Source organism: Aspergillus foveolatus, assembly GCF_047715535.1.
Source record: "Aspergillus foveolatus strain CBS 279.81 unplaced genomic scaffold BDW70scaffold_41, whole genome shotgun sequence".
NCBI classification, from domain to species: domain Eukaryota; kingdom Fungi; phylum Ascomycota; class Eurotiomycetes; order Eurotiales; family Aspergillaceae; genus Aspergillus; species Aspergillus foveolatus.
In genome coordinates this window covers 107,374-126,399 of record NW_027396105.1, presented here as the reverse complement: position 1 = coordinate 126,399, position 19,026 = coordinate 107,374, and the positions used below count along the sequence as shown (strand labels likewise).

The 19,026-nt window shown below is 51.5% G+C and overlaps 4 protein-coding genes across 4 annotated transcripts; 2 read left to right on the top strand and 2 right to left on the bottom strand.

Annotated features, from left to right (window-relative positions):
* Positions 1 to 295: 295 nt before the first annotated feature.
* BDW70DRAFT_140221 (putative ubiquitin C-terminal hydrolase) lies at positions 296 to 3,680 on the bottom strand. Its single transcript, XM_073737566.1, has 2 exons — positions 3,627 to 3,680; positions 296 to 3,554 (listed from the first exon to the last, which is right to left on the bottom strand). Exons 1-2 carry the CDS (start codon positions 3,630 to 3,632, stop codon positions 672 to 674), a joined length of 2,889 nt encoding a protein of 962 aa, XP_073594043.1. The 5' UTR covers positions 3,633 to 3,680; the 3' UTR covers positions 296 to 671.
* Positions 3,681 to 4,575: 895 nt separating this feature from the next.
* On the top strand, positions 4,576 to 7,188 carry vps27 (ESCRT-0 subunit protein VPS27). The gene is made up of 4 exons (XM_073737565.1): positions 4,576 to 4,950; positions 5,009 to 5,290; positions 5,347 to 6,112; positions 6,162 to 7,188. Exons 1-4 carry the CDS (start codon positions 4,750 to 4,752, stop codon positions 7,052 to 7,054), a joined length of 2,142 nt encoding a protein of 713 aa, XP_073594042.1. The 5' UTR covers positions 4,576 to 4,749; the 3' UTR covers positions 7,055 to 7,188.
* Positions 7,189 to 11,129: 3,941 nt separating this feature from the next.
* BDW70DRAFT_161848 (cytochrome b5-like heme/steroid binding domain-containing protein) lies at positions 11,130 to 11,679 on the top strand (the record flags this gene model as incomplete). Its single annotated transcript, XM_073741037.1, has 3 exons — positions 11,130 to 11,245; positions 11,325 to 11,451; positions 11,512 to 11,679. 3 exons carry the CDS (start codon positions 11,130 to 11,132, stop codon positions 11,677 to 11,679), a joined length of 411 nt encoding a protein of 136 aa, XP_073594041.1.
* Positions 11,680 to 12,650: 971 nt separating this feature from the next.
* Positions 12,651 to 17,431, bottom strand: BDW70DRAFT_140217 (putative RNA binding effector protein Scp160). Its single transcript, XM_073737564.1, has 5 exons — positions 17,101 to 17,431; positions 16,568 to 17,037; positions 16,253 to 16,503; positions 13,905 to 16,200; positions 12,651 to 13,854 (listed from the first exon to the last, which is right to left on the bottom strand). The coding sequence occupies exons 2-5, from the start codon at positions 16,956 to 16,958 to the stop codon at positions 12,872 to 12,874; spliced, it is 3,921 nt and encodes a 1,306-aa protein (XP_073594040.1). The 5' UTR covers positions 16,959 to 17,037; positions 17,101 to 17,431; the 3' UTR covers positions 12,651 to 12,871.
* Between the last annotated feature and the right edge of the window lie 1,595 nt (positions 17,432 to 19,026).

Sequence of the window (19,026 nt, the reverse complement as noted above, 5' to 3'; positions counted from 1 at the left end):
ATAACTTCCATATCTTCGTATATATTGCTACAGCTGGTCATCATCACTGTTCGCCGTTGGTAGCATCTACGCCCGCACCTACGCCCACATCCACATCATCTGGTCATCAAAGCTGGGACATGGCATAGCTTGTATTCTACCCATTCCATTTTATGCATATACACAATGCTATTGAAAGCCATTAACATAGAACAAGAAAATTATTTTTCCTGATGTCATGTATATGATATGAATATAATTTTAACTAAATATATCCTATACTCTCTGCTTCAACGCCCATCTTCCAAGTATTCAGCTAGTATACTATTATAGTAGAGCTAGCAGAGAAGTAGATAAAAGCGGAAAGTCTATATATAACCAGCCGCATTGCTTCACATCAATGGAGCCCCATGCTTGAGTAAATACCGTACCATAATCGAGAAATCCGGACGCTCATGCTCATGCTATTCAGAAAACAGGACTAAAAAGCTAGAGGAAGGAAAGAAAGCGAGCGTCAACATAAGGTCATTACATCATGTAAGCGCATTGACGTACGTAAACGTACTTTCTTCACAGATAATAGGGTACAACACAATAAGGTAGAAGGATCGATGCCCTGGAGGCGGGAAATGAGGGGTTATGGTAAAACGATAGGGAGGAATGAGGAGGATCAATGGGAAAAAGGAGCAACGCTATTTGGCTGGAACGCGCTCGTAGAACACAATATACGCTTGTTCGTTCTGCAACCGGTCTTTGAAAGGCAGATCTCGCGGTATAAAATCTGTTGCTCGGCCGTCATCGAATTTGCGCCAGCATTGACGTGACGCATCACGCACTAGTGATATATAATGCCCGCTCCCCATGGACGAGCCCAAATGGCGTAAAACGCCGTATGCGTCGTATGTAAAGGGTGGCTCTGTGGCGGAAGTTGGATCCTGTGGACCTGAACTGGGGCCATCGCCGTTGGATGTCTGCTTAGGCTGCGAGAAGACGAAGTCGTCCATGCGAAGGCCGTGAAGGGGAAAGTCGATGGGGGTGTGGATTTTACGGGCACTCTGTGTCTTGGAGGCAGAGAAGCGTTTGAAATGAACCACCAGGATCTGAGGGGCGCGAGTGATAATGATTTGTTTGGTCGCGACACGCTCACATTTGCAATAGGGACACTTCCAGACCTCGTCGCCGCTTAACATTTCCTCCTGGCAGTAGCTACGGAGGCATTGGTAGATATCGCCCTTTCCGGATGCCGGGATCTCCACACTGATACTGTAGAAAGCTTCGTATGTGGTTGATGTCCGCTTGCAAGTCGTACACCGAAGCCGGCTTGCATGTTGCCCGGCAAACAACGATGAGATGAATGATTCCTCTCGGTGACAGTACCGATCCCATTCTATCTTGGAGACCTTGGCCACTGGCATCCTTTCTCGCTGCATCTCCTCCTCGAAAGTCAGCGGCCTAAGCTGTGTCCGCTGCCAATTTACGTTGAGATCTTCATGCAGGCAATCGACAACAAAATCAAAGAACTCCTTTGCATCCTGTTGCCTGTCTATGGCCCATTCCTGATTCAGCCGTCCGCAGAAATTTCGGAATGACGTCGGCATGATAACTTGCACATCATTCTTCCACAGTGATCTGATGAGATTGGCGTATAGCCCAGGCATAACACCCTGTGACCCCTTCCAATTCTTCTGAACATAGAACCTGAACCGGTCATCAATGAAAAACTTGCTCATGAGCACCGTTGCGCTTAGACACTGGATTGTTGAGTTCATATAACAGGTAACTCCGAAATTTGCCAATCCGGTGCGCGGAAGTTTGAGACGATTGAGCAATGAGTTCGAGGTGTACAGCGCGTGCTTGGTTGCTGAGTTTTGTCTCTGCAGCGGCGCTTGTATCTGCCGGCCATCCGACACACCGCTGTAGCTGGGACGCGGAACAGCAGGTGGAGGTCTTGAAGGAGCAATAGGCACATGAGACGCATAGTCGGGAGTCAAAGGTCTGGGCTGGGCTGTTATCATAGATTGCTGAATATTATGAGGTTCCGGGAAACGGCGCAAAAAATCCTCGTACGAGCGAATAAAGGGGGAGATGGGAGTTCCTGCTTGTTGTTCCGGCTCGGGCTCCTCTGAGAGGTTATCCTCTCCGAGATAAGTACTTGCGTCAATCTCTTCTGTCTTTGACTTCTCCAACCATTCCGTAAGCTCTTCTGGGTTCAACTGTGAAAGTTTTCGAAGCCTCCGCTTTCTGATTTCCAGACTAGAGTTAGCGCTAGCCATTGTCGGGACTCTGCCGAGAGGGCGTCCCGGCCTCGCAACAGGCCGCCTGGTCTGCAAAGACGCTATTACAGCAGCGGTAGATGATGTGGCCAGCGACTGTTGCCCTAAGAGATCAATCCAAGCGTCAAGTCCTCCCGCCAAAAGCATAGGTGGCCGGCCATCCTTCAGAGGTTTGTAGGCATTGAACTCGTACAGTGTGTCATACAACGCCCTCAGGTGAGGCGCTGTGGTCCCAACTGGTGGGCCGGCAAGGTAGCTGTTTGAACTGGTATTCTGATCGTAGTAGACCACCATGTCAAACTCATTACGCCTCTCGAACAACGACTGTTCATGCTCAGGAGACACCACCAACCGGTCCTCAAGTTCTTCTGCCGAAACATTCTCCTTTAGTGCCACGGGCTCTATGCATATGATCGATTTCGCATATACATGACCGCTGTCAAAATCCTCTCGGGAGCGGACATCGATCAGCAGTATGCTATAACGTCGGAGGTAGTCCAGTAACTCCTGGGCGCTGATAGTAGATCTATGCGGTAGATCAAGTGTATTACTACTGGCGCCCTTCATCGCATGGACGCCGTTCGGTGTTCGAGACCTATAAGGATTATCATCAGAGCCATTAGGGCTCTGGCTGCCATGGGGCGAATTTGCAAGATGAGAATATCGTGCATTATTCGGACGAAAGTTCTCTGTCGAAGTTCTGGGCGGGTTAGATGGAGGCTGAGAAGGTACGGTGTATATCGGGCTATATGCCGGATCTGGCGCCCGTGGAAGTGATGTGTTGAGGGGTATCTTGGGTGGTATAGAGGGGCCGCCCTGAGCCGTTCCCATGTCTCGAGGGCCTAGTGGTCGTCTAGAAGGTGAACTTAGTGTTGACCCATGTGTTGGCCCATGAGAGATATAGGAGGATGGCCGGGGAGATCGGTTTTCAACGTGTCCTAGTTCATTGTCGCCCCAGCTGGCTGAACCTGGACTGAGTCCATTTGTTGTAGGTGATGTTGTCTTCAGCTTGGCAAGGCGCTGCGCAAGTGCATCTGGAGGTGCCGAATATCTATTGGGTTGGTCTTGCAAGCCGAAGGACTGGAACTGCGAAGGACTAGGCATTCGCGTTGACGAGTCTCCCGCATTGCTCTGGCGGCCGCGTTGACTTGAAGGTAAATATGTTCCAGCAGGAAATATCTGCGATACTGGTCGTCGAGAGATGGGTGAGGATTGGCCCGCCGGCTTGGCCATACTCTTGATATTATTCTCCACAATTTGTTGCTTGATTGAGTCCGCGGTCCCCTGCTTGGTTCGTACAGCCTAACAAGAGATAGTTAGCGAGTTATCCCAGAGAAGCGCGATCACAAAACAGGTCCGCCGAGAATGACTTGCCATCATCAAGTCCGAAAACTGCTTATGCCAACCAGGGATCTGCGTGGAGGCGGACCGATAGTCAGGGTGATTAGGGATAAGATTTATGGTGATTTCCGAAGCGCGAACATATTGTACGTATGCCCTATCGATTTGGTCACTATCTGCGAACCCTCGAAACTTCGTGATTGCGTCTTGAGCCGTGGCGAGCAGATCGGTGATCTATGTTCCAAACTAATGGTCAGAACAGTCGTTTTCAGCATAGCACAAACCACAAGCCACTTACCGTCGTGGATTCGTTCACATCTAAAGCTGCTGCCTCGTCCTGAAGGACTTTTATATTTGGAAAGCGCGGCGAGAGCCCATCCTGATGCCCCCCACCCGGAGCCGTGCCACCTAGGTTGTGCCGGCTGGGAGCATCCTCCGGAGCGAAAGTCGGCGGTGAAGGAAGCGCCGCAGCATCTGGGGCCATTGTACAGTCCTAGCGCTAGGAATTCATCGAAGTTGAAGGACGGTCAAGCAAGGCGGAGGAAAGGCCGATGGCGGGACTCGATAGTGACGGCAACAGAGCAGGCAGCCGTAAAAAGGAATCCAACAACGAATGAATTGAAGGGATACAAGGACTCGGAGTAAAAGAGCGTCCACGTGCAACCGAAAGAGAGACAGAATGCAGGGGCGGATGTAGGATATAGAGAGAGCAGGTCAATAATCAGCGCATCCTGTCGCTGTCTGACAGGCAGGTTTGCGGGATAATTCTGGGGTAAATTATGTATGAATTTATGCAACGTATACATGCACTTGGTGATTATTGACCGCTCTATATTCTGCCTGCCCTACCGGGCGGCTTCGCAGATGACCGCCTTTGCCTATGACGCCACACGGCACATGCTTTGGTGCTGAGTCAACAGTGGTTAGGCATCCAGGCCAATGGGGCGCATCGCAAGCAATACATGGAAACCTGGGAGCTCAAGTCAACCTTGGAGCTCTCTTGCTGTTTACTGCTGTCTCTCGCTTGATTCCCCCTCGCCAACTTCTCCTGTCTCCTGTGCTGACCCTGAGTGTCTTCTGTTAATAAACAATTTTATCCCTCAACTGACGCTGTACTTGTCCCCCTCCGTGCGTCTTATCCCTCCCCGCATCCGTCATGGCGGGCTGGTTCTCCTCTGCCTCACCGCTCGATGAGCAGATCGAGCGCGCTACCGCGTCTTCTCTTGAAGATATCGCTCTGAATCTCGAAATATCTGATCTTATTCGATCAAAGGGTGTACAGCCGAGAGATGCTATGCGATCTTTGAAGCGACGATTAGAGAACAAGAACCCTAACATTCAGATAGCGACTCTGAAGGTTTGTTTCCTCGGTCTGTCCTTTACTTGACAGTTCTGACAATATTGATTTTTTTTAGCTAACGGATACCTGTGTCAAAAATGGCGGAACCCATTTCCTGGCCGAGATTGCATCAAGAGAGTTTATGGATAATCTTGTCTCGCTCCTTAAAGCGGAAGGCGTCCCGCTGAACTCAAGTGTGAGGGACTTGATGTTAGCGCTGATCCAGGACTGGGCCATGGCTGCTCAAGGACGCATGGACTTGAGCTATCTTGGGGAGACATACCGGAAGCTGCAGATGGAAGGTTTCCAGTTTCCGCCAAAGAGTGCGATTAGTGGGAGTATGTTGGAAAGCAGTGCGGTAGGCCGGAACAGTACCGTTTCGTCTCAAGCTGGTCCTAACGTGATTTTTTATAGCCTCCGGAATGGATCGACTCCGACGTTTGCATGCGCTGCCGGACGCCCTTCAGTTTTATGAATCGCAAACACCACTGCAGGAACTGCGGGAACGTCTTTGATGCGCAGTGTTCCAGCAAGACCCTGCCATTACCCCATCTTGGGATTCTACAGCCCGTTCGCGTCGATGACGGGTGCTACGCGAAGCTAACTTCAAAGCCGTTTAATCAAGGTTCTTTGGCGGATCGATCGACTTTCAAGAACAACTCGATCACAAAATCCAATGTGTTGGAACCCCGCGCGGCCAGGGCGGAATCGGGATTCGATGAGGATTTGCGCCGAGCCTTGCAGATGAGCCTGGAAGAGGCTCAAAATAAGTCTTCAAGCGGATATGTGCCGCAGCCTAAACCCACTCAAACGCCCGCGAATACACAACCACAGCCTAGTACTGATGAGGAGGAGGACGCGGATCTGAAAGCCGCGATTGAGGCTTCGCTCCGAGATATGGAAGAACACAAGCAAAAGTATGCTGCCGCGTTAAAAAACAACACTTCAGCCGAGTCGTCGCGCGAAACCCCCGCCGCAGCATCACTACCTAAGAACCCGTACGAACTCAGTCCTGTTGAGGTTGAGAACATTCATCTCTTCTCAACTCTCGTTGACCGATTGCAACATCAACCTCCGGGCACGATTCTCCGGGAACCTCAAATCCAGGAATTGTACGAAAGTATCGGAGCGCTTCGGCCAAAGTTGGCACGCAGCTATGGTGAAACGATGAGCAAGCATGGTAATGTTCTAGACTTCTACTGAAGCACTGACATAACTAACCGAGTTAGACACATTGCTGGATCTCCATGCCAAACTGTCCACAGTGGTACGATATTACGATCGTATGTTGGAAGAAAGACTATCGAGCGCATACTCGCAACATAACTTGAATTACGGTCCCGTCCCAGGGGGTGCTCAATACCCGAACATCTACCCACCGATGCCTTCTACAGCAGCCGAAGTGAGACCGGGCGCAGAAAATTTCTATTACGGAAATTCGGGTGTCGAACAACCAGCGCCTACTCGCACGCATTACTCGCAGCCACCTCTTGAACGCGAGAACGGCGTGGTGAGTCCTTCAATGCATCCACAACTTCAACAGCCTTCTTCAGGTCCGTACTGGAACCCGAATAGTCAGTCAATCGCATCGCCTCAGCCGAACCCCAACGCATATAATAACAATAATACGCCTTACCCTGGCCCAGGAGCTCCGTCACAATTCTATACGTCCTCGACATACCAAGAGCCGGAGAAGCCGTTTCAGCAACCTAGACAAGGGGAGCCTGAGTCGCCTTACCAGCCGTCTCCAGTGACGAGTCGCGACTCGTACTATCAGTCCGCAGGGTTGCCGCCCAACCCTGTAGAGCAACAGCCGGCCGCCGAACATGGGCAATCTCCAGGTTATGTACAGCCAGCAGATTCGCGACCATCGCAGTCGGGGCAGCCTAAAGCAACTGAGCCGCCGGCTCAATCGTATTATCTTCCACAGCAGCAACAGCAGCAGCAACAACAGCAGCAGCCTGCACAAGGAACGGGCTACCAAGGATATCCCCAGGGAAACACAAATTACCAAGCTCCTTACGGAGGGGACGTCTCTCCTATCAGCGCGCCCCCTCCTGTGCAGTACCAGCAACCAGCGGCGCCTCGACCGGTTGTGGAGGAGAGCCTGATCGAGTTGTAGCCTCACCTTTCTGACGGTCCTTTAATTTGTGTTTTTTTATGCTACATTATGATACCAGATGGATTGGCCTTTCCTGGTTGCAAAATTGGATGTACATTGTTTCCTGATAGTAGCAATAAATTCTCCTAAGTTTTGATTTACGATGGCTTGGTATGGGGTAGTGGCGAGTCTAGACTCTACACTAGTGACTCGATTGCGGCGATAAAAAGCTGGATGGGAACGGCGGAATAACGCGTAATAGAATCCTCGCCAGTCTTCCTTGGAACTGACATTCTCTCCTCTTCACATCCACCATCACCTCCATCTCTACCCCTCTTCCGCTCGTTCCAACTCATACAATACCTGATTCACCTCGTTCGACAGCTCTTCTCTTCGCCCCGATCCCCCCTCCAGGCCGCCGAGATCGCTTCTCAACCCCTGTCCTACTCGTCATAATCTACCAATCGACTGGCCCCGCGCTTGTCGGTAGCTGGGGAACAGCTATCGCTTATCAATAATAGCTTTTCTTTTCGTTTCTTTTTCTGCTGTTTCATGGTCGAATTGGCCCAGCTGTTTTACGGACTATTATTGCGAAGGTGAAGGATAATTGCAGGAGGCAGCCTCCAATCACTGATACCAATCTCTGCCGGTAGCTGCTGGTCGCCCAATTCGGACCTTCTTCGCTGCTACCGCCATGCCGACGACTTCAAACAACGCGTCCCCCGTTAAGCGCCCGGGCCTGGGCCGCCGTGCTGTCTCCTCTCACGCCGTTGTCACGCGTTCCTCGTCCTCGTCAACCCAAGGAGAGCTCTCTCACTCGCATACCTCCCACACCTCTCAGGCCCAACAGAAAACATCAGGGCATCGACCCCATCGAGCACATCTCGTCGGTGGCGGCCATCGCAGTCACGGCCGTAATCCATCGTTTGGAAAGAACTTGGCTAAATTACAGCGGCACTTAACATCTCACCACGCCGGTCCAGAGTACCGGCTGCATCAGCACCAGCGCAAGAAGTCGGCCCCGGTGACGCCAGTAGCGAGCCCCCCCCGCCAGCACGTTCACTGGGATGGACTGGACGATGCGTCCCCTCGTACTACTAGCTCTATAAAGAAAAACTATTCTAGCCCGGCTTTGCGACGGAGCAACTCGAGCGTCTTACCGAAAAAGGCCCTAGTCACCGACCGCCCTCATACCAGCTCGGGAAAGAAGAAGACGGTCGGATTTGAACTGGCGGACTCGACGGACGAGGGCGAGTGGGAGGATACCACTCAATCGCCTGAGAGTACCAGGCGAAGTTCTGTGGCGCAGTCTAAAGACGGCGACGAGAATCCGGTCGTGCTGGTCGATCCGCTCACATTTGTGAAGCGGCCGTATCCCCAGTTTCCCCGAGCGACCAGTCTTCCGGAGCCTACGAGCAGGAGCTTTCACGACGATCAGTCATCAGGTGAGGACGGCGAGCACGCTCAGCGCACAAGGGAGCAATCTTCAGACACAGAGGAAGCTCCGGAGGACTCTACGCGCCCGTCTGATCAGGGCGATATTGCATCACGGCTCCTTAGCCCGTCACATTCCGCTAAGGCGCCGCCCGCCATGTCTTCAATATCTGCCACCGCGACACCGGCGCCAGTAGATACGATATCACGAACCACGTCTCTCACGAACCTGGCATCTGGTCAGGATGGCCTGCGAAGACCGGTGTCCACGGCAAATATTGCACAGGCCAGTACCCCATCACAAGCGCCTGGGTCTTCATCTATAGAAGGGGGCGTATCAAGGTTTATCAACAATAAGATTGCAACGTCCCGTACTGACTCAGATCCCAACACTCCATCATCATTCCTTCCTCACTACCATCCGCAAACCCCGCCCTCTCCCAAAGGTACGAAGAAGACGCGCAGCTCACCTACGTCGCGGCAGCCTGGAACGGAACCGCCCTCCCGCACTCAGCAGAAACTTTGGCTGCAGCGTACGGCAGCCCTGAATGACTCTCCTCCTGACTCCCACGGTGCGTCGACCACTGTGTCGCCGTCCACCATGGGCCCCGCTTACATCAGTGGAACAACCCGGGCCGGATTGGGAGCATATGATCCAGCGCGGGCCCTTGTCAACGGGTCGTCTAGGAACGGAGGGGCATTGCATGAAGCCAAGCATATCCGCAAAGCATATGAGAAGACTGCCATGGAACTTACGGTTGTTCGGAGATTCCAGTCTCCCACCAGCGCCAGCTTCACCCGTCTGAACGCAGTTCTCAAGGAGGCGAAGACGGACAAGACTGACAGTATAGACCAAGAGCCCCAAAGTGGTCTTGGTAAGCCTGTCAAGTCAGCGCCTGCTTTGGTTTTGCTACAGCGGAATGCCAAACAGCAAGACCTCCGTGACAGCAGTAGCGCCACAAGCGCGGACTCAAGACAGCTAATAGGGAGGAAGCAGGCAGATTCGCAGAGCTCGGTGGCTCAAGCGTATATGCAAGACGCAGAGGACCCGCCGCACCCCTCACACCGACTACTGTCAACGTCCGATGACGCAGCCCACGGTACTAGTACCCACGGAGCCGACGACCATGTTGAGGATCGAGACCACTTCCTACCCAGCGAAGCTGAAATGATGATTCGGCGCATGTGGGAGAGCCGCGAGGTTGCGGCTTCCGGTTAATGTACAGCTCACTTTTCCAGCTCAATTTTTCAACATCTTATTTTGTTATCTGCTTTTGTTACTTTGAGCAGGATGGCGTCAGGCGTTACATGAATGGTTCAGCAATCCGCATATGTGTTTCTGCTTGGGGCAAAGTTTCAGTCTTGAGTGTTTATAGCTTGCAGCATGATATCCCAGATAGTGATGTGTAAACCATAACCATTTCAGTACCCCATGTGCAGTCCCATATAGTCCAGAATCGCCCGTCAGACTCGGTCATTTAATCCCGAAGCCACTACCCGACGCCAGCGGACCCCGAGGTTACGGTTATCGACTGGCGCGGCGACAGATGGCGTCGGAATCAGAGCGGGATTCCTGTTCCTTGAGTGTGTTTGCAATGACAGTAATATTCCGAATACAGGAATTTTGCCCTGGGAACAGTGATCGCTATTAGTTATCCAGAGAAATAGAGGGTCGAGTCTTGTGGTTTGGAGAAGCACCTGATTACACCGAGTATCGAGTGCGGGGATATTCCGCCCAGACTCTATTCTCCGCCCGTCATGGAAAAGAAACGCGGCGCCCTGCCTGATGGAGGAAGAATATCCTGATACTGGCGCTGATACTGATAATGGTACTGATACTGGTGCTGATACTAGTACTGAATCCTTTTCTAGTCCTTGTGATGATGAGAATGCGATGGAAATTCCGATTCCCGTTGACAATTGTGCTACATAGTAGTGCAAAGTGTACATAAAAGGATTGTACTTGTGCAATTAGTGTGACTAAGGCGAAAATAGGAAAATTCCGATTCGTCGGTTTGCTATCAGACCACTCCGCAAAACTAGAAGGATTGCGTAGGGGACAGAGTGTACTCTGAGTACAGAACAGGAGTCAGCAGAATGGGGTCAAGGTTAGGGAAATAGGTAGCTAGAGTAACAGTAAGAGAGTATACCGATCCAGACTCCCAGCAGAGCCACCGGATACAATTCACGGCATCCCCAGTGAGTCGCAAGGTGGTGGGGGCGGTCGAATCACATTCAGCGTCCAGGAACCCGAACCTGAGAGCCCTGCGGATCTTCGACTTACTCAGGCCTCCTCTCAACCTCGACCTCTTTCTCTTCTCTCCACTTTCTCTCTTGTCTCTCTTTCTCTCTCTCTCGGTCTTTGTATCCATATCTCGCTGTCTGTCGCGTCTTGCTGTCTTTCTTCGCTGTCCTAGCTCCATTTCGCAGTAAGTCTGATCTGTCTCGCCCAGTCACCCCTTTTACCACCGCCAGCGTCCCAGAAAAACAATTCAATTATCAGCGGACAAACAGTCCGCCCGCTGGCTGATCGGTCGCTGGGTCGGCTCCCAGTGACCACATTCCTTGCCTAGAGTTAGCGAAATGGTAACTAACCCAATCGCTTCTTTCCTCATCCAGATTACTTGAAACTTTTCACAAATCCGCCGCCACTACCGCCATAATGTCTGCCAAAGAACTCACTTTCAAGGAGGTTGCCGAGCACAACACCAAGAAGGACCTGTACATGGTCATTCACGACAAGGTCTACGACTGCAGTTCTTTCGTCGATGAGCACCCGTACGTCTCACGTATCTTCCAGCGTTTTTTGACTGTCACCGCATTGGACATGCCATGGACTGATTTGGTATAATAACAGTGGTGGTGAGGAAGTCCTCCTCGACGTTGGTGGTCAGGACGCCACAGAGGCCTTTGAGGATGTCGGGCACAGCGACGAGGCACGCGAGATCCTGGAGGGTCTCCTTGTTGGTAACTTGAAGCGTCTGGTGCGTTCTCCCTGTCGAATATCTTGGAAACGATCTTTTAACAATATTGCTCTTTATTAGCCCGGCGACCCCAGTCCTAAAGTCCACGGTTCATCCTCCAGCGAATCTTCCTCCTCTAGCTCCAGCACCGGCTTCGGCTTCGGCCTCTACGCGATCCTTCTGATCGGTGGTGCCGCTGCCTACGCTGCCTACCAGTACCTACAGGCCTCTGCTGGCGCTGAGCAGTAGAGCGAGAGAAGAAGAGAAGGCGCGGCTGGAGTAGAGAGATTATGAACAGAAGAGAGGAGGGAATAAAAAAGACAATGCAACAAAGAAATGCTACTACGAAGACTTTGAGACCACTCGGTTTTTCTCTTATATTTAATGTGACCTCAACAGATTTGCTTGATACATTTTTCTTACATTGTTGGTTCTACTATCTGGCGCGTTAGATGATATCAACTTCATCAACCACAGAATCGCGAGATTTTTGTTACCCCTAGATCGCTTGTCTCTGAATATCTGTCACTCATGAAGATACAGGTTCAACTTAGTTGAGATAGGAGAAGCCGAGGGTTGTTTGACATGTGACCCGTGACTCGTCCTTCAATCCCTTTTTATTCACAACCTTTCGATCGTTTTCATGGACATATATACTGCAATTATGCTGATAAACCTCAAGCGACCTCCAAATTATCGCATAAGCCCGTATCGCATGCTCATGTTTTCTGCGAGGGACTGGAGTATGTCAGGGCCAACATTTCCTTCGGTGTGAGCAACCACAAGCTTAGCCCACGGCTCGAGGTTCTCTGCCTGCACGATAGACCTGGACCATATCTACGACTCCTTCCGCTGGGTGTCGGGATTAGGAATCCAATACTGAATCGGTCCAGACGGAACGGACGTCGGCTCACACTTGCGGGGGTGGGGTTATGGTTGCGGAGAATGTCTCAGCTGTCAAATGTTAATGTCTCTACTCACTAACAGGTAGACTTAGAAGTTCGCCACATGTTCGAGCTTTATGAAATTTGATTGCTTACTCAGTTCCCGTAAAATGTTCTCGAATTTCTCGTCCCGAAGTAGAGTGAACGCAGTATGTGCACATGCAATGATGTGCCGTTGCTACTATATCTAGATTGTTATCACATATTTATTGGCTTTCCCAGTCGCTACGTCAGTAGTGCCGTGAATGTACAAGCTACAGAATATGACAGCTGGAGTGAGTAGAGGATTGTCCATTAATTCGCTGTCCAATACAACAATATATAACGAATATTCAAGATGACGCAAAATCGCCAGGATGCTCATGACCGATGATGTAGCAGTAGAAATGAACACATTCTTTTGATGAAGCAATACAAGTGTAAGAAAGAAAGGAGGAGAAAAAGGGATAAATGATATATCTTCATATATGTTCAGAATCCAGGTGATGACAGGATCGTCACCTTGAGTTGCCGTTCAGCCCGGCACGGACGGCCTCTAGGATCAGATCCCTCGCCTTGTCGAGGTTCTCTTTGCTACCCTTGATTTCGATCGCCTCGCCCTTGGCCTGGTCCTTGGGCACGTTGATTCGACAGCCTGTTTGTTTGCGGATAGAGTTGATCTGGCTGCCGCCCTGGCCGACGACGAATCGGTATGTCTTCGGGTCAGGAAGGATGAGGTAGCCGGTCGCGGATTGTTGAGAGGCAGCGGCGATGGCTTTTTCTAAGGCAGCCTTTGCCTTGTTGACATTCTCTGTAGATCCAGCCAGGACCCATGGGATGGTAGCAGGTTGGCTAGGGTCGCTAGCAACATTGTTGTCTACCACCTTCCATGAGTGAGTGTCAAGCGCATCACCGGGTTCATCGGTGATCAACGGGAGCGAGGAGGCTCCGTTAACAGCGCTGCGCGAGTCTTCCACGTTTGGCCTCGGCGGAATTTGCTGGCCCGCATGGTCCACCGTCACCTGGTAGTCGTTACGAAGGCGGCGGAAGAAGGTCCCATTGTCGGCGATGGCATGGTGTAGATGACTCGGGACATCAACACTCACACCTTGCTGATCCTTGAGCATGGCCAGAATGTGCTCTTTGGCCTGCTCAACGGCATTGCTAGGGCCCTTAAGCCTGACATCAGAGCGCCCAGAACCTTGTCTGGGGATATCGAGGGTGACGCCGAACTGCGACTCAATACCCCGTCGGGTGTCTCCCCCACGGCCGATGAGAAGACGGTGCTGCACGGGAGGTACCTCAAGGTTGATGGCAACTTGGTCTTCGCGCTCTTGCACAAATTGTTCAATAGCGGCGATAATCTTGTCCACAATCTCACCATTTCCTTCCAGTTTGATGGTGGTATCGTCGCTTTCGGGACGTGGGAATCTGACGAGTCGAGACGCGCTCGAGTCCGTAGGACCACCGGCTTCCGCAACAAGCTTGCGAATATTGGCACCTATTACTGTCAGTGAGGTCCGACACACAATGGAACAAATTTAAACTTACCACCACCACCGATCAGGGATTTGTGGTGCTTCTTGTCGACGTTGATGGTCTTTGTGACCGTAGCATCGAACTCGCTTGAACGCTGTTGCAGGATCTTCTTTGCTTCCTCAACCTGCTTCTTGGTTCCCTTGATTTTGATTTCCACGCGTCCAGAGGTGTCCGGTGCATCGTTAGCGCCTGGAACGTCGATCTGAGCCCCTGTATCAGCCCGGAGCTTGTCCATTTCGCGTCCGCGCTGGCCGATCAGCGAAGGAATCTGGCTTTGAGCGACAGACACGGTTGCGCTGTGAGAATGGTCAACGACCCATTGCAGCAGACTGAGAATCTCATCGCGCGCGGCGTCTGCCCCCTTGCTGGGTCCCTTGACAATAACCTCATCAGAAGCCTGCTGGGATCGTTGAGGTCGAGCGCTACCAGCCTCGCTAGCAGTGTCCGCAACAGACTGGTCGTCGTTAACGACAACTGCCCTGGGGAACTGAACACGAACGGAGTAACGCTCCTGGAGTCGATTGACCTGGCTACCCTTCTGTCCGATAAGCTCACGGTGGTACTGAGCAGGGACCTTCAAGACGTGAGTTGTCTCATCCTCCAGCTTCTTGCCGAGATTGATAATCCGAGCCTTGGCTGCATCAGCCTTTGCCTTGGGTCCCTTGACCTCCACCTTGCCATCTTCGACCTTGATATCAACATCAAATTCGTCACGAAGTTTGTTAATATTCTCGCCCCTCTTTCCAATGAGGAAGTTTGCAAACTTCTTGGGGAAGTCAAACGAGGTTGTGTAGCCTCTTTCAAGGTCATCCTTCTCTTGCTCGACGACAAATTCTCCGATCTTGGCGGCAATTTCCTTCACTAGACGGGATGGACCGCGCAATGCGACGTCGCTCTGGGGAGTGGCTCCGCCGTTGCGGCTCGGGCCACCACCGACAAGTGCACGAACAGGGATATGATCTTCGCCCTTCGCTTCCTGTTCACGGGAGATGAACTTACGAACCTTCTCCTGGTACTTGCTCGGAATGGACACATTTTCTGTGATAATGTCATCCTGGCTACCTAGAGAGTTCAAAAGATACTCTTGCGCATCCTGTAGGGCTTTCTCGAAAGTGGCAAGATCTGCAGCAGATGGCCGCTGGCGCGGAATTTCCAACTGAGAGGAGCTCGCAGAAGGACCTTCGTAAACAAGGACAACATCAGGACTATCAATATCGTCGGGGATAAGAACATGGACACCGTAGTTAGACCTCAACTGCGGGATGCTACGGGAGCGTAAGTAAGGGTGGAAGTACGGGTCAACAGAAAGGTGACGAAGCCTGGCAGGAGGATGGGCCTGTACGAGGTTCAGGATATCAGAGCGTGCGCGGATCGTGTTCTTGCCGTCCCTCGAATACACTTCCCAGGTGACAGGACCGTCTGAAGCAGGCGACAGAGCAATCCGCGAATCGTACATGCTCTCAAGCTCCTTGATAATTTGTCGCTGGGCAAGGTAGCGCGTAAGCGCACGAGCATGAGCATGGGGTCCGAGAGGGGCGTTAGGGTGCTGGCGAGACAAATCAATGCTCGCCATCTGCATGCTCGTAGCAAGGTCCATTGCGCGGTTGACACCATCCTCGATACGCTGAAGTGGGCCCGTGACAGTCAGGAATTCAGTTTCATCGGACGGAGGCGGCAGCACGACAGCGCAACCAGTTTCAGCAAGGAATTCATGCAGTGCGTTGGCATTGTCACCGAGAATGAATTGATGTTGACCCCGATTGATGGCGAGCTGTCGAATTGTCAACTGACGCTGAAGATCAGCAGCAAGCTTTTCGATTTCAACACGAGCATCCTGGGTCGCGGAGCGCTCTCCGGAAATAAGGATATGCCTGTCCGGGACCGGCGTGAACTGAACGTGGCCGGGCTCAGCTTCTTGCGGTGGAGGTTGGCTTTGCCACGTATCGTACCGAGGAACATGGATCTGAGCTTTGGTGCGCTCCTCGATCTCTCTCAAGTTCGCATTATGAGGACCGGCAATAAAGGGGAAGAATTCCGGTGGAATCGACCGAAGGCGTAGGTTCATGTTAGACGCTCGCTCCTTCACAATAGCCTCGATTTCTCGGCGAGCCATTTCAGCGGCAACGGCATCACCTTCAATCAACACATCAATGGTGTCATTGTCCTCGTCCTCATCGCCAGTTGGCTCTTCCGCGCGAGGAACTTGCACGCGCGCACCAGTGCGCTGCTGGAGTTCCTGAACGACAGCTCCTTGTTTACCGATAATGTGAGGACGAGCTGAGGTGGGAATTGGGACACGGACCGATTGCTAGACCAGATTTAATTAGGGACAACCGTGAGAATAGCGAGAAGACACATACCTTAGAACCGACTTGCTGCGCCACCTGCTTAAGCGCTTGGCGCACTGCATCCACCGATCCCCTACCCTCGAAGATGATAGACCCTCCAGGCCCACCGCGCATATCGACGTTGGCTTTTGATCGCTTAGAGATATCGCGCAGGATATCCCGCAATGGTTTCTTCAATTGTCCCCTCTGAAGCATCTGAGAGGGCGCAAGCCGAAGCTGCTCTATGTGCTTTCCGGGCAATGTCATAATCCTAGGGACATCCGCTAAAGACAATCAGTAACCCGTTTCTATCGCCAGTGCCATAATATATGATTAAAACCGACATACCTGACGACACACCGCTGGGGGCGCCATTAGCGAGGGCCGCGGCGGCGGAGGGGCCTTTTGCAGCCCAGGCGGACGCAGCAGGCGCCTTGGGCTTGGGACCGCTTCCCAATGCAGGGAACAGTTCCTCCGATTGCACATCCAGAGCAGGGGGCTTTCCGGACGCATTCTTCGAGCTAACTGATGCCTTGGCTACGGGTGGTGTCGATGCTTGCGAGGGTGCGCTGGAAGCCTGTTCGCTAACTGCCTGCTGGACTGAGGGAGGAGGGTGCAGTAAGTCTTCTTCGTCCACGACATCCTCCACAGTGGCCTTGTGTGCCTCATCGAGAGCATGTTGTTCTTCTAGCATAGCTGCCCGGGATTTGGGGGCCCCATTGACGGCTTCGGCGGACATGGTGATGGGATGAGACTAGATTTTCGGAGGGGTTCAGTGGAGTTATGTGAGACGCGCGAGAGCCGACGTTGCGGGTACACTGGACGCTCAGAAGTCAGGATATCAGAGTGGGATTCCTATCAGAAATTGGGGGCAAAAGTACCGGTAAGAGTAAACGTAGCCTAGTCGGAACGACGGCCTAGTAAACAGAGAGGAAAGCGTCCCGCTGGATTAAAATATAATCCAAGAACGTTGGGAAATCAATGCGGATTATCTCCTGTTAAAAACGACAGGAAATGAAATATGAATTGCTAATTGCACCGGCTAAAGGGAAAAAAAAAAGGCAATGCTTTGAAAGAGCACGCAGGGGATGAATGAAAGGAGAAGAGAAGTCGAGACGGGGAAGAGGACGGAGAGAAGAGAGTAAAGGGGGAGAAGAGGTGAGAAGAGGGCGTCAAGAAGGAATTGACAGCTGGGGGGGGCGATGATGATGCAGTGGATGGGAATGGGATGGGGAGGAGAAGGACAGAAAGCCTGAATGGTTGGCGGCTTGGAGTGGGAGCCGGGACTGGAGATTCACCCATTGGAGGAGACCGGAGCCGAGACGCACGGTGTGATGGAGCCTCAAGCTGGAGGGCTTTTGATATTGACAAGTGGACGTCTTTCTCAACCAGTTCTGCGTGAAGGTCGATTTGTCTTTGAAATGATATCTGTTAAGGATGGGCTGCTTCGCGTTCGTAGTGATCCAGAGCGGATTGTTTATTTGTGAAGTTCCCCATCGGTCTTTGTCTCGACGTTCTGCGGCGACCCGAGGGCTGCTGCAACATCAACTTGATACTATTGATACATGAATACCATTGTTTCTGCTGGCTAATCATTGAGCGAACGGTATACAAGAAAAGCAACGATGTCACGCCGTACAATAATGTCGTTCAAGAGTCCGATTCGAGAGAACTTCTCGACTCGACGCCAAAGAAGTCTACCAAACGCTCTTCGAGCCCTGGTTCACTTTACTTGACCGTCTGCGAATGGGTCGACTGGATCGGTTAACATGACATTTGAAGGCTATTCCATTTGACCTGGAAGAAACTCGCTTTTTGACAATTATAATCCCTAGAGTTCACAAAAAAGCCTATAGAGGGGGGTTTGCGGTTACCTTTGCCCTTTCAAGGTTGCCTGTATTCAGACTTGAGACTGAACAGGTCGCCGCCTGAAGCATATACTACTGATTCCCATCCATATGGCAGTTTTTTACATACTTATATACTAAACTCCAGTAATAACTCCGTCCGTCTTGTCCTAACCACTTACATAATACCAGCCAGAAAATTGTAAAGAGTCCAGGGCGACATGCCTCTGCTCCTACCAGGTGGTAACGGCACTCCGTTGTGGAAATAGCGCAAAAATCGCTTCTTCGATGTACCTTGAAGTCCTATGAAAAACCAACCTTGGAAAGCTTACCTAATTCAGGCATCAGCTCCCCTCGCGTGATGATTCGCATCGAGACGCCTTGTCCAGACTGCCTGGATTGGCAGTCTGGTTCTTAGCGATGGAATTCCTGAGTGAGAATGCCCAGTACTAAATATTGCAAGAAGTTCGCGGACATGGGTTGATTATTAATTATATGGTAACAGGCCCGAGACCATAGCTCGTCTGTATAATCCTCAAGCGAAGGTGGACTTACAATCCAAAGTTGGCCAGCGCGCAGAACAATATATACATTCTTTGGCCAACTTCAAATGTTATTGGCGGGCATGTCCATTTCTGAAGGTGGGTTTCTTCATGAGACTTATGCTGGACTATGCATCGGGCGTCTGCGCTTTGCTTTAAGTGTACTGCTAATATATGTGCTATCAAAGACTTCAGATAAATTTCGGCTTCTTGGTGCTGATCTCGCCCACTGATTCACTGCTTTTCTGGGGTAGTTAACTATCGTGGAAGCTTAACGCTAGACACTGACTAGCTGACTAAAAAGAGTGTGGACAAGTGTGGACAAGTCAGATTCGACTTCTCAAATACTACACAAATACTACACAAATACTACAACACCGGACGAAGCATCCAAGCATCCAAGCAGTGTCACCGGGGC